At 43.5% G+C, this 15,167-nt stretch overlaps 1 protein-coding gene across 1 annotated transcript in view; it reads right to left on the bottom strand.

Moving 5' to 3' along the window:
* Window positions 1-4,106: 4,106 nt before the first annotated feature.
* The window catches only part of PM20D2 (peptidase M20 domain containing 2), a 42,376-nt gene continuing 31,315 nt past the window's right edge, over window positions 4,107-15,167 (bottom strand). The window contains exons 5-7 of the mRNA XM_073675697.1: window positions 10,255-10,390; window positions 6,620-6,727; window positions 4,107-4,630 (exon numbers count right to left, since the gene is read on the bottom strand). Of these exons, the coding sequence (XP_073531798.1) occupies window positions 4,428-4,630; window positions 6,620-6,727; window positions 10,255-10,390 (447 nt within the window). The 3' untranslated portion in view covers window positions 4,107-4,427. The remainder of the gene's footprint in view (window positions 4,631-6,619; window positions 6,728-10,254; window positions 10,391-15,167) is intronic.

The following is a 15,167-nucleotide window of genomic DNA, read 5'->3' as shown; positions in this document are numbered from 1 at the left end:
CTACTGGACCCTCACAGGTACCCCCTACAGCTTACCTACAGGTAGCCAATTATCCTCCATCGCTCCTACAACTGGGCATTATGCCACTTGTCTCTCCTAGACCAATCTCTGTAAAGAGCCATACAGGACCACTGTCCAAGCAAGACACCGTCTACATCATCCACCACCTGCTGATTGCCACACCAATAGCAGGTAAGTCGCAAACCAATATACAGTTTGGCCAACATCTAAACACCGAACACTCAATCCCACAACCTTAATTACCTTTTCCCGTAGATACCACCAAAGGTGAGCGTCTACCTACAGCAAGGACGACATCACCACTGGACCTACAGCCTGCTGATTGCCTTATCAATAGCAGGTAACTCCATTGGTATATCACTGACCACTGGTCACCCACTCACCCACCCCCAAAAAAAAACCTAACCAGCTTGTCTTCATCCCAGGTACCACCACAATTCACCTTTAACCTCACTCCGCCTACCACAAGGAGCCACCAATAAAGTACAGCGGCTCTACGAACCTCTGTCTCCTAAAATCAACCACTCATATTGAGCACCTTGACAACCTGAGAAGCAAGACACTATCCAACTATCCATTTACTTATTTTTTATTTATTAATACCTTTTTATCCATTGTGTGTATTTAGCTTAGTGATACTTAACACCAATATTAAGCTTGGTGATACTTAACACCAATTTTTAAACTACTCCCTTATTTTACACGCAATTTTATATCGCCTGTGTATCTCAATAAAAGTCCAATTCTTTTAACCAAGCATCTCTCCCCTTCTTTCTCCAATCTCACTACCATTAGCGCGAATTTATATCTTTACATTTTTACCTTGACTTAGTTCGAACTCGGACATTCGTGGTTCCCTGTCCACAAATTCGCTGCCATTGCTAGTGACTAGCTTCACAGCGCCTCCTACACCCAATACCAGTAAAAAAAAATTTACGACTATCTTATGCCAACATACAGGGATACCTGGAATGGCCCATGCTCCGGCAGTGGCAGTGTGTTGTAGAGAACATGGGCAGACCAACTGCAAACTCTTATGGTCGAATCAAAGTTTATTCTACTGTGAAGGACATAAACGGGTTAACCCCTTCACCCCAGACAATTTTCCGTTGTTTCCTCCCATTCTTCCAAGAGGCATAACTTTTTTATTTTCCTGTTCATATAGCCATATGAAGGCTTGTTCTTTGCGGGATGAGTAGTTTTTTTCAATTGCATCATTCATTTCATCATGTGATGCACTGGAAAGCAGGTAAGAAAAAATCCAAGTGTGTTGGAATTGCAAAAAAAATGCAATTTCACAATTTTTGCTTTTTTATTTACTTATGTTCATTATACAGTAAAACTTATCTGGCGATATGATTCTCCATGTCAGTACAAGCGTGCAGATACTAAACATGTACAGATATTTTTAATTTAAGCAGACAAAAAAATTCGGAAATTTGTAAAATAAATAATTTTGCTTGTGCCACCATTTTCCAAGACCAGTAAAGTTTTCAACTATTGGGATATGGGGCTTTGTGATGGCTTATTTTTTGCGCCTTGACCTGATGTTTTTATTGATACCATTTTAGGGTAGAAATGATGTTTTGATCGCCTCTTATTGTATTGTATTGTATTGCAATGTTGCAGTGGCAAAAAAAACAATTCTGACACTTCAATTTTTGTCTTTGTTATGCCATTTTCCGATCGGATTAATTTTTTTTAATTGCTTTATTTTTAATTGGGCAAAAGGGTGGTAGTTTGAACTTTTTTTTTTTCTTCATATTTTTTAAGAAAATTTGTCCACATTTTACGGTATTTAATAGTCCCCTCAAGGGACTTGAAGCTGCAGTTGTCAGAGACCTTGTGCTATACACAGCAGTGCTACAGCATTGCTATGTACAGCAAAAACCACGGTCTCCTATGAGCGCCAGCTACAGGAGTGCTGTAATGATAGGCACAGGGGTCTGTAGTAGACCCCCAGCTGTCATGGCAACCCATTGGCACCACGCGATCACGTCATAGGCGCACTGATAGGAGCGTGGAATGCCACACCTCCCTGCAGGCGCATGTTATATGCCATGTCAGAGATTGACAGTGGCATTTAACAGATTAACAGTCGCGGGTGGAGCAAAGCCGTTAAAGATACATGATAGCTGATTAAATCATTAAAGCCATTATCTGCTGGGAAAGATGCGGGCTCAGCATGCAAGCCCGCATCAAAGTCAGTGGCAGGACCTTTGACATACAGTACAGACCAAAAGTTTGGACACACCTTCTCATTTAAAGAGATTTCTGTATTTTCATGACTATGAAAATTGTACATTCACACCGAAGGCATCAAAACTATGAATTAACACATGTGGAATTATATACTTAACAAAAAAGTGTGAAACAACTGAAAATATGTCAAATTCTAGGTTCTTCAAAGTAGCCACCTTTTGCTTTGATGACTGCTTTGCACACTCTTGGCATTCTCTTGATGAGCTTCAAGAGGTAGTCACCGGAAATGGTTTTCACGTCACTGGTGTGCCCTGTCAGGTTTAATAAGTGGGATTTCTTACCTTATAAATGGGGTTGGGACCATCAGTTGTGATGTGCAGAAGTCAGGTGGATACACAGCTGATAGTCCTACTGAATAGACTGTTAGAATTTGTATTATGGCAAGAAAAAAGCAGCTAAGTAAAGAAAAACGAGTGGCCATCATTACTTTAAGAAATGAAGGTCAGTCAGTCCAAAAAATTGGGAAAACTTTGAAAGTGTCCCCAAGTGCAGTTGCAAAAACCATCAAGCGCTACAAAGAAACTGGCTCACATGAGGACTGCCGCAGGAAAGGAAGACCAAGAGTCACCTCTGCTTCTGAGGATAAGTTTATCCGAGTCACCAGCCTCAGAAATCGCAGGTTAACAGCAGCTCAGATTAGAGACCAGGTCAATGCCACACAGAGTTCTAGCAGCAGACACATCTCTTCAACAACTGTTAAGAGGAGACTTTGTTCAGCAGGCCTTCATGGTAAAACAGCTGCTAGGAAACCACTGCTAAGGACAGGCAACAAGCAGAAGAGACTTGTTTGGGCTAAAGAACACAAGGAATGGACATTAGACCAGTGGAAATCTGTGCTTTGGTCTGATGAGTCCAAATTTGAGATCATTGGTTCCAACCACCGTGTCTTTGTGCAACGCAGAAAAGGTGAACAGATGGACTCTACATTCCTGGTTCCCACCGTGAAGCATGGAGGAGGAGGTGTGATGGTGTGGGGGTGCTTTGCTGGTGACACTGTTGGGGATTTCTTCAAAATTGAAGGCATACTGAACCAGCATGGCTACCACAGCATCTTGCAGCGGCATGCTATTCCATCCGGTTTGCGTTTACTTGGACCATCATTTATTTTTCAACAGGACAATGACCCCAAACACACCTCCAGGCTGTGTAAGGGCTATTTGACCAAGAAGGAGAGTGATGGGGAGCTACGCCAGATGACCTGGCCTCCACAGTCACCAGACCTGAACCCAATCGAGATGGTTTGGGGTGAGCTGGACCGCAGAGTGAAGGCAAAAGGGCCAACAAGTGCTAAGCATCTGTGGGAACTCCTTCAAGATTGTTGGAAGACCATTTCCGGTGACTACCTCTTGAAGCTCATCAAGAGAATGCCAAGAGTGTGCAAAGCAGTCATCAAAGCAAAAGGTGGCTACTTTGAAGAACCTAGAATATAAGAAATATTTTCAGTTGTTTCACACTTTTTTGTTAAGTATATAATTCCACATGTGTTAATTCATAATTTTGATGCCTTCAGTGTGAATGTACAATTTTCATAGTCAAGAAAACACAGAAAAATCTTTAAATGAGAAGGTGCGTCCAAACTTTTGGTCTGTACTGTACATGTACATCAAAGATCGTGAAAGGGTTAAAGAGTACCTAAATATACATCAAAGGCCGTGAAGAGGCTGAAACAAAGTTGTTGGTTGGAATTGATAAGCAAAGTCCTGCCAAAATTTTTTCCGTTTTAATGAGTATATTAGTGAGATACTTTTACACCCACAATTCTGATATCTTCAGGATCAAGATGCAGTTATTCTGTTGGGACATAAATGACACCGAGTATCAGATCGTGTGTAAAAGTGGCATACATTTATTTAACAAATGTGCTGATAATGATCTACAATGAGCCAGTTACATTCATACATAGAAAACTGCAAGTTGTAGCACATACAATCAAAATCACATATACAATGCAGTAGAAAAGGTAGAGAGCGCTCCGTCCATAATAGTCTACTATCAAGCATTACCTAGAGTAATAACTGAATCCTAATGATAGATTCCCCAGTAATAGCACAATCATTATTCTGTGCTTTGTTCACAATGTCATCAGGAATCAGAGATGTTACTATGAATCAGGGTGGGACAGCCCCCATCAGAGATCTCACTGTTCAGCATGAAGCACATCCTGCTCCGCTACTTGTTTCTCTGGTTTTATTACTGACTCCTGAATTAATCTCTTCCTCCAATTCTTTCATCATCTTCCAGTCATGGCGAACACTTTCCAGCAAATCCGGGTTGAAAATCACATCTAACGCAGTCATTGCCAATGATTTTGCAGTCCGAAGTGTGTAAAACTGAGCTTCTTCTGAGCCTGTTAAAATCACAAATACAATGACAAAGAATAAATACATAACGATTAAAAGACAATGTGGAGGATACCAGTCTAATGATCAAAAATTCTGCAGGCAACGTGTGTATTTTACTTTAGTAAATGTTTTTTTAAAATGAACTTGTCTGCAGCATTTTAGGAGAGCAACTAAATGTGGTGATGTACAGGTCAGTGTTCAACAATTGAAAGCCAGAGGGTGATTTATTTGTCAACGCGTTTCAGAGTCAAATCAGATTCCTTCCTCGGGAAAACCACATGAGAAAGTCTTTCACATACCTACATCATCTCGCTTCCTTGCAGAGAAATCCATACTTATATCCATGTGTAAATTATACTGCAAGTGCACTGGAACTTGCAAGTGCACTTGTGGTCCACAGCTCCTCTTCAGTTCTCCCCTCCATGCACCACCCACAGTTGCATGATTGACAGAGGTAGTTGTCTGTAGACATTCTCACAGACAATAGCTTCTGTCTCCACAGCTAATCAAGCTTTATACACCAGTAGTACTTCTTGCACTAGACAGTAATACAGTACTTGCGCTAGACAAGCTCCCTCAAGTGTGCACCGATAAAATGTTTGCTCCTATTGTCAACTCCAGTTACAAGTGGCAATTCATATTGCTCAGCCTCTGACCACATGCACTCTTCTACCTGCTGACACGGAGATTGCGGTCTCTGTACAAGGGAAGAACCCAAACCAATAGTGTAGCAAGATGTTATACAGTCCAGGCTATACTGAAACAGATTTATTATGCCTATAAAATTATATATGGGCAGTACGGTGGCTCAGTGGTTAGCACTGCAGCCGTGTAGCGCTGGGTCCTGAGCTCAAGTCCCACCAAGGACAACAATGCAATGGGTTTGTATGTTCTCCCCAGGTTTGCGTGGCTTTTCTCCTACACTCCAAAGATATACTGATAGGGAATTAGATTGTGAGCCCCAATGGGGACAGTGATGATAATGTCTGTAAAGCGCTGTGGAATTAATGGCACTATATAAGTGAGTAAAATAAATAAATATTTAAATATGTGCATATCACATCAATAAAAACTTCCACCTAACTAGAGTTTCACCTAGGTAGGCTTCATCTTATGCATGAAACTGATCTAGTTGTTGGTGACTGGAGGAGGCGTGCATATAGTCAGAGAAAAATGGATTGCCATTTATGACTGAAGTTGACAAAAGGAGGTAACATGTCAATTGTTCACATTCAAGGGAATCTGCAGAACACAACAAGTACTGCATCACTGTTATGAAGTGAAAAATACACTTAATTGATGTCGCACCAGGATACCTGCCATGTTGCTGTGGGATACGCCAAACATTACACTATAATAGTAGAGGAGTTAAAAAGCAGAAAGAGAAAATTAATATTTCTCAAAAAATGAATAAATACAAAGTAACTTGGATTCACCCAGGGCTTCAGACCGACAATGGTACTCAAGCTTATGTAAAGAGACTTTTGCTTTTAATTATTCATAATTTTACTTTTTTTCCCTCTTCAACCTGCATCTGGAAACTTAAAACTGGTGGAATAACCTCATGAAAACAGACATATAGGGACCAATTCACCAAGCATGTTGTCAAATTTTTTTAATTTTGACGCCAGTCCTGGCCAGCTCCGCTAACTTTTTGAGTAGTTGGCCAAGCTTCGAAGGGAGGATGCGTGGCCAAGTGCGTTTGGAAAATTACCTGTAATCGTAATTTACCCTACAAAAGTGGTCTTTGACATTTTTGCAGTGGCACACAACAGCTAAAAGAAGCTCCAAATTCATTAATGCCCTTTAATTAATTTGACATAACTTATTCCAGCTCACCCTCTATTAAGACTGGCGTGCAAAAATCTAGTCTTGATGAATTGCGACCATTATTTTTATTTGGGCTTATTTGGCGGATCCTCCACATCAAAAATACGTTATGCTGTTACATACTGTGCAGGCTTCTTTCCTTACGGAAAGCTTTAAATGTTTACCTGCCGCTTTAGTATATTCTTCAGTGTGATTAAGAGCATCAGAACCAATGAAGAAGTAGGGATGAATTCCAGGAACTTCAAAGGTCACATTCCCAAAATCTGTTGAACCTAGAAAAAAAGACATAAAAAAAGAAAAGTATATACTATATATTGGTAAATTTATAATACTGTGTGCTGCCTTATTTGATTGCTCTAACATTACCTGCTGCCATCTCTTTTTAAAGGGAATCTGTCACCAAGTTGTTGCTATCTGAGAGCAGCATACTATAGAGACAGACCCTAATTCCAGCAATGTGTCACTTACTGAGCTGCTTAGTGTACTTTTCATAAAATCTTTGTTTTATCAACAGAAAATCATCATTAGATGACTACTTGACCTTCTGCCAGGTAATCCAACCATATCCCCACCACTTATAAGCAGCTTTTTGCCTATGCACAGTGTACCAATCAATACACCAATCAATTGTGTGGGCAGGGTTATACAGAGCTCAGTTTTCAGAAAACTAGTAGCTCTGCAGAAGATAAATCAATTTTTAAATCAGAGCTGCAGCACCATTAACCCCTATACCACCCAGCCAGTTTTCACCTTCCTGACCAGGCCAAATTTTACAGTTGTAACCAGTGTCACTTTGAGGTAATAACGCTTCAACAGAAAAAAATAAAATTTTATTCTTTCCCTGTTGATTTAGCCCCAAATTTTTAATTTTCACAAGGGTAACAGGAGAAAATGGACCATACAATTTGCTGTGCAATTTCTCCTGAGTAAGCTGATACCCCATATGTGGTGGAAAACTACTGTTTGGGCGCATGGCTGGGCTCTGAAGAGGAGGAGCACTATTTGACTTTTGCAGCACAAAATAGGCTGGAATCGATAGTGGAAGCCATGTCGTATTTGCAGAGCCCTTGATGTCCCTAAATAGTGGAACCCCCCACAATTTACCCCATTTTGGAAACTACATGCCTCAATGAACTTATTTAGAGGTGTGGTGATCACTTTGAACCTTCACGTGCTTCCCAGAATTTTATAACGTAGAGCCGTGAAGATGAAAAAAATATATCTTTCCCACAATAATGTTGGTTTTGCCCCAAATTTTTAATTTTCACAAGGGCAACAGGAGAAAATGGACTGTTCAATTTGTTGTGCAATTTCTCCTGAGTACATCAATACCCCATATATGCTGAAAAACTACTGTTTAGGTGCACAGCACCGCTTGGAAGGGAAGGATCGCCATCTGACTTTTGGAACGCAAAATTGGCTTGAATTGATAGCGGATGCCACGTCACGTTTGCAAAGCCCCTGATGTGCCATACAGTGGAAACGTGACACCATTTTGGAAACAACACCTCTCTAGGAATTCATATAGGGATACAGTGAGAATTTTTAACCCTCAGGCGATTCATAGAATTGTGTAACATTGGGCTGAGTCAATGGAGAATGAAACATTTTTTTCCACTAAAATGTTGCTTTAGAGGCGCAGAGCAAAGCTCATAAGTAAAGAAGCGCTATATTGGAGTTCAGATTTTTTTGGACTGGTTTGAGGGTGCCATGTCACATTGGCAGAGCCCCTGAGGTGCCAAAACAGCAGAACCCCCATAAGTGACCCCATTTTACAAACTACACTGCTCACTTAATTTATATAGGGGTGCAGTGAGCATATTGACAACATGTGCCTCACAAAATTTTATAAAATTGGGCGGTGAAGAAGAATAATTACACTTTTACCACTAAAATGTTGTTTAAGCACCAAGTTAATTTTTATAAGGGCTAATAGGAAAAAATGGAACTCACAGTTCGTTTTGCAATTGCTCTTGAGTTTGCCAATAACCTACATGTAATCGGGAACTACTTTCATGCACAGTGGAAAGCTCAGAAGGGAGGAAGCGCAATATTGTAATGCAGAATTGGTTGTTATAGTGTGCAGGTGCCATGACCCACTGGGTGAGCCCTTGAGGTGCCAGAATGAGGCAGCAGGGTTACTCTGGATTCCATCTGGCCTCTGTTCACCGCAGGGCTGTGGAGTCTGAGTCATGGAGTCAGAGCCCATTTTGGTGGAGTCGGTATAAAATAGACCGACTCCAACTCCTAAAATATATGATAAATTGGGTAGCGTAGTCCAATGCAGTTTGTGGAGAATATTTTTTTCATAAGAATTTGGGAAAGTTATGAAATGTCCTATAAATGTCTGTCCTATTCCTGATCTAAGGGTCTAGACTTTTAGCTGAGATGAATCTGTGCTACAGTAAATTTATCACTTAAACATGAGCCATGTATGAGGGAGTCGGATTTGTGGAGTCGGTGTCATGGAAATTGAGGAGTTGGAGTCGGAGGTTTGGCTTACAGACTCCACAGCCCTGGTTCAGTGGTGTCCTTCTTTTCAGAGGTGCACAAAACTGTAGCTGACCGCGCTTTTATGCATGCTTATAAAGACGGACGTCACTGAATCATAGGTCAGACGGCATCCACAGTGTCTCCATCTGCCTCATTACAGGGAATCTTCCGCCGGGGGTTTCCATCTGAATCACGTACTTCAGAGATGTACATGGAAACCCCGGTGTAAGCGCTCAGCGTAGAGCGCAGGATTAACGTAAGCTGAGCCATACTTCGATCTTTGGGAGGCAGTATGAACAAATCAACAGCAGGTGAAGAATTGGTTTTATTTACTTTTTCCGCTATTCCTTGTGCGGTATAAATGATTAGCTGACTTTATTCTTCTTACAGCGATACCATATTTATATCGGTTTTTATGTTTGGCTGCTGTCACACACTAAGAAAACAAGTTTGTGCATTGCCATATTTTGAAAGCTCTAATTTTCTATATTGATTTTTGCAGGACGAGTTGTCGTTTTTATTGGTACATAACATTATTTTATTGCTTTCTATTTTGATTTTTGAGAAGCAGAATAAATAAAATCCAGCAATTATGTGTATTTATTAGTATAATATTTATTTTCTTTTTATTGTTCATCATTTTGTGATTTTTTTTAAAATATTTTTACAATTTTTTTTTAACTGTTTTCTTTTACTTGGTCCCTCTATGGGACTTTAACTTTTATCACTCTGCTCACTGGTATGCATTGCAATGCACCAGATCTACAATGCATTATACCTGTCAGTGCTGCAATGACAGAAGCCTCTTAGACCATGCCCTAAGCATGCTCTAACAGGCTTGGAGTGGCTGGGTAACCTGGATGTCATCATGATGACCTCTGGTTGCCCTGGCAACAATAGGGTGATAGCGATGACATTACGGGGTCACCGATCAGACATCTGAGGGTGCCACCTCCCTCTCCCAGCCTTCTGAATGCTACGATTGATATAGATCATGGCATATAGGGGGGTAAAATGCCCGGGACGGTGCCCCTCACGATCGCCATGCCGTAACCATACATCAAAGGTTGGGAACTACTTCCCATCTATGATGAATGGGTATGTCAAAGGTCATGAAGGGGTTAAAGCAAGTGACACCAATGGAATCAGGGTCTCTGCCCCTACATCATGCAACTCTCAGATGGGGTAGAAAAAACCTAGTGACAGATACCTTCTAAAGTAAAAATCTTTAATAAAAAGATTTTTTAAAAATTTAATAAATAAAATAAAAATGTTCATTGAAAGTTTATTAACACTCAGATCTTACCTGACAAAGCGTTTAACACCAGGTCATCGCTAGTGAACTGCATTCCCAGTTGTTTGCCATTCTCTATATATGCTTTTGCAAGAGCTTTATTTGGAAGCACATTATTGTAATCATGGCTAGGAGAAGATAACTCCACCTAAAAAGGATAGATCATCATAAGCAACAAGAAGAAAAAAGCAATAGTAGCAATGCTGTACTGTGTTAGGCCGGCCACACGTCGGTCTAAGACTTGTGACAGATAGCTCTCCTGCAACCCCCATGCACATGCATGCTCAGCTTGTTTGAGTGTGCATATGTTTTCAGCAGGAAGGCATGAGTAAGCCATTACCAGATGCCTCTGAGAATAAAAGGATCAGGCAGTTCAGTTAGAGACCAACAGTCTGATCCTTATCATCCCCAACATCTGCTATAAGGGGCGATTTGGAAGGTCCCACCATACACATCAAATAGCTGGCATGTGAAGTCAAAATTGGCGGGTTCGGCCAATATACAACTGATGTATAAAGCCCACTTAATGCTGCAGGGTGGAACTTTCATTAAATAGACTAAAAACTCTGGCTTTAGGCCCACACTAGGTTATTTTGATAGACATAGAATGATTCATAGACAATTAAGAGGATAACTTTCCTGCCTGTAAAGTCCCTACACAATGTGGATACCATGTCAGACTGCAAGACCAACCATGCACTCCTTGATCCTTAGATATATTATAATGGCAAAAGTATGTGGACACCCCTATTAGTTCAGGTGCTGCAGCCACATCCATTCCATAAATCAAGCACACAGCCCTGGTATCTCTGTAGGCACACATTGGCAGTAGTATGGGTCTTAGTAGCTCAATTGCCCTGATTCGTCAATGTGTTTTCGCATGATTTCTGGCGCAAAACACTTTGAAAATTCACAAAATGTTTGCGCAAGTCAAGTCTTTTGAGACCTTTGGCGTTTTCACTGCAGTTTAGTGGAACAGGGGGGTGACGCCACAGCTCGACTAATTCATGAAAAGCTGCTGTGTACTTTACGCCAGAACTGACTGAATTAAGGTTTATGGCAAGACGCACGGAAGAGCACGGCACTCTTCAGACACGCATGCGCCTCTTAATGAATCAGGATCGCCTGACTCCGGCAAGTAGGGATATTGACTATGAATCTGGGCCATTGACTTTAAACATGGTACTGTTAAGGATGCCACCATTGACACAAGTTAGTTTGTGAAATTTCTAATCTGCTAGACCTGCCTTGGTCAACTGTAAATGCCAGGTCAACTGGAAGCATCTAAAGAATAAAAAGAGGAAGACCACACAAACTCACCAAATGCTAAACCTTTCCTCCTTTAGGGTATGTGCACACGATGCAGAAATGAAGCAGAAAATTTCTGCATCATTTCTGCATCTCCCTGGCAGAAAAAACGCATGCAGATTGTGCATGCGTTTTTCCTGCAGAATACATGCGGATCCACATGCAGATTCACATGCGTTTCCGCATGCAGATTGACAAGCGCTTTCCAGGCGATTTTAGCATCACCTGGAAAGTGCTTGACAACTAGGTCACACTGTATAAATCCATGCAAACAGCATGGATTTATATAGTGTGACCCGAGAGAGTGTATATACTTACCTCCGATGGCCCGCGCTGTCCTGCTTTACAAAGTTCCCGGCTGCCGGCAACTTTGAATTGAAAGACCTGCCGACGTCAGCGTCACGTGACCCGTCACATGACTCTGACGTCACCGCAGGTCCTACAACTCACTGCAAGTGCCGGGAACCAAGCGGGAGCGCTGCGCGGGCCGACAGAAGGTAAGAATACATTTATTTTTTATTTTATTCTTTTTTTACAGCTTTTTTAATGGTACCTGGGTGTGGATGAGACTCTCCTCTCCTCCACACTCGGGTACCATCCGCATATTAGAACGCGCCAATAGCGCAAGTACAGATGCTGTCTTGCGGAATTGGTGCGTTCTAATGCAAGTCAATGCGGCGAAATCGCTGCGTTTCCGCAAAATTAATTGACATGCTGCGGATTTTTGACCGCAGCGTTCACGCTGCAGAAAAATCCGCATCATGGGCACAGCACATGCGGATTTCCATTGGGGAACATTGCTTCCCTTCTACCATGCGTTTTTCATGCGTTTCCGCGGCGTTTACGCAACTGCAAAAACGCCGCGGAAACGCATGAAATACGCATCGTGTGAACTCAGCCTTAATCACTCACTACAGTGCACAAGAACTGAGCATTTATAACATCATGGATGGGTTTAATTGGTCAAACAACTGCACGCAAACAGAAGATCATTAGGCACAATGGCATTGGCTAAAGCTTAGCACCAATGGACTCTGGGGCAGTGGAAACAGGTTTCCTGCAGTGATTCGGTATGTTTCACAATGGGGCAGAGAAAGATACCTGATAAAATGCCAACTAAAAATTTGGTGCAGCAGGATAACAGCATGGGGTTGTCCACTACTAGGGAATGGGTTAAGCCAAAATGTTAAAGGGGTTGTCCACTACTAGGACAATCCCTTCTAAAATACTATATTCCCATTGTAAGATAAAAACAAATATATCCACCTCCCATAGCCGCACCATTCTAACATTGACGGCACTGGGACTCCAAGGCATGCGCGATATTGTTTTGTCACATAAGACCTGCAGATACGCTCTCACTTCCTTCAGACGAAACTCAGAAGTCCAGAGGAGGTATAAGAGCTGCCACCCATTAGTGACAGCTGATTGGCTGCAGAGCACACGTAGCATAAGAATGTGAGCCGGTACGGTGGGGTAGTATAAGGTATTGCATTTAAAGGGGTATTCCCATATCCAAGATCCTATCCTAATATGTAGAATGTGTAATAATAATAATTTTAGTAAATACCTCCAATTAGATATGTAGTATAGTTTTTCTGATTCGCTATGTCTCTTTCCTTATGAGCAGGTGTGTCACCCCAGGCCTGGATGCCACAAATATTAAAGGCTGTGTCTGAGAGCAGGAGGGAGGTTCCCTGGTCAGGGACAATTAGCATACAGCACTTCCTGTCCCAGGCCAGTAGGGGGAGCAGGCTGCCCCTATAAAAGCTGGAACTGGGGGCAGGGTTAGGGAGAACTGGACGACCTAGCTCAGGACTGAGACTAGTCCCAGAGAAGGAGGGACAGTTCAGCTGTAGCCGAGGAGTCCGGGAGGCAGAGGAGAAGCTGCGAGCCAGGGACAGAGGCGACGAGAGCCGGTCCTGGCTGAGAGAACTACACTACCAGACATTGGGGTCCGAGGCTGTCAGGGTTGCAAGCCCAGCAGCAGAGAACCAACCCGCGAGGGATTTCAGGTCCCTTGGCCTAAGAAGCCTGGAGGCTCCGCCACACAGAGGGACCAGTACAGCATGGAGAAGCAAAAGGTACCTAAGGCCCGAGTCGCAAGCCATACAGGCGAGAAGTACACGGCCAGCTCAGGGACGCGGGCTATTACCCCACGAAAAGGGGGATAGTCAGAAAGAGCATAGAAAGAACGGTAGGCCTTCACACTCACCCTGACCAGTGGGGCTCGCCCGAATGCTCTCAGACACCCAGGCCCATTCCTACCCGGTACTCCTGTTGGGTCATTAGTAATACCTACAATAAAGACCCTGGACTGTTTGAAGCAGACTCTGAACTCTTATTATTGCGGCCTGCACTATCACCCCCAGCATTCACATACGCTGCCCTGAGGCTACACTCTTCCAGTGGGGAGTTATCCTATCCCTGTGCTGCACACCAACACCAGCCTCAGCGGTCTGCCTTGCAGCGGCGGTCATCCCTGACCGCAATCCATGGGTGGCGTAGTCGGACATTCATGACTCTACAAATAGACTGCCACAGCATTTGGTCTGACCACCCTGAGCCACGGGATCGGGTTGCCACTACTACCCCCATCATCGCACTGAAGCCCAGTTCCGGGTACCCCCCGGCCCAGGGGGCGAGTCAGCTTTGGCGTAGTCGGCAGGATTGTGACCAACCCGCCACAAACGGGTATTGCGTGCCTGAAAAAGACTGTATACGTACCTTAAAAGGAAGTTTCCCGCCATTCGGAGCCGTTTCCCGCCATCGGACGCCATCTTCGGGACACCACGCGGGAAGAAGAAGGGCGAGGATGTCAAAAAAGTGCGAGACCTGAAGCTTCGCCCTACGCTGAGACGCTGCGCAAGATCCTGGAAGGAGAGAGAGTGACGCTGACATCATCACCCCGCGACGCAAGGTCCTCACCCAGAGCATCGCGAGCGGAGCCGCGGCCTACAGAAGAGGAGGCGACGGTTAACTAGGGGGGAGGAAGATGTCGGACACGGAGGGACCCTCTACCACCAGCGTAGCCGATGCAGCTGTAATGCCGTTTTCCATGCCCTATATCCCCGGAGCCGCCTGGCTGCCACAGTATGCTGGCGAGTCGCATACCTTGGGCGACTTTAAAGAAAGACTGTATAGCTTATTCAAAGTTTATCCCCTGACAGAAGAACAGAAAGTAAGCATACTGATAGGGCAGTTAACTGCTGCGGCCCAGCGGGAGGTAAAGTCTTGGACAGCTGAGGAGAAAAGGACTGTAAAGGGGGTTCTGACCCGTCTGCGTGACACCTTTGACACCCGTACCTCAGCAGAAATCAAAATGCGGTTCTATGGCTGTATGCAGCGAGCCCAAGATAGTATCAGAGACTATGCCTTAAACCTGCAAGAAGCTCTGGGAGCAATCAAACAAGCTGACCCTGGCAGCGTGCAGGACACCGATAAACTGCTGACTGACCAGTTCATAGAAGGAGGTCTGCTGTCCAGCGCCCACAGAACCCAGCTGCGCCTGATGGCCCTACAGAACCCCGATTTGACTTTTGCACGGTTCAAAGATAGGGCCATCCAGGTGCTCTGAGAACCCGCACCAGGTGGCGCTGTAGCTTCCCGGCGCCCTG

The sequence above is a fragment of the Phyllobates terribilis genome, unplaced genomic scaffold (assembly GCF_046119375.1).
Source record: "Phyllobates terribilis strain yellow unplaced genomic scaffold, ASM4611937v1 Scaffold_3__8_contigs__length_932513732, whole genome shotgun sequence".
NCBI classification, from domain to species: Eukaryota; Metazoa; Chordata; class Amphibia; order Anura; family Dendrobatidae; genus Phyllobates; species Phyllobates terribilis.
This window is presented reverse-complemented; position numbering and strand designations above follow the sequence as displayed.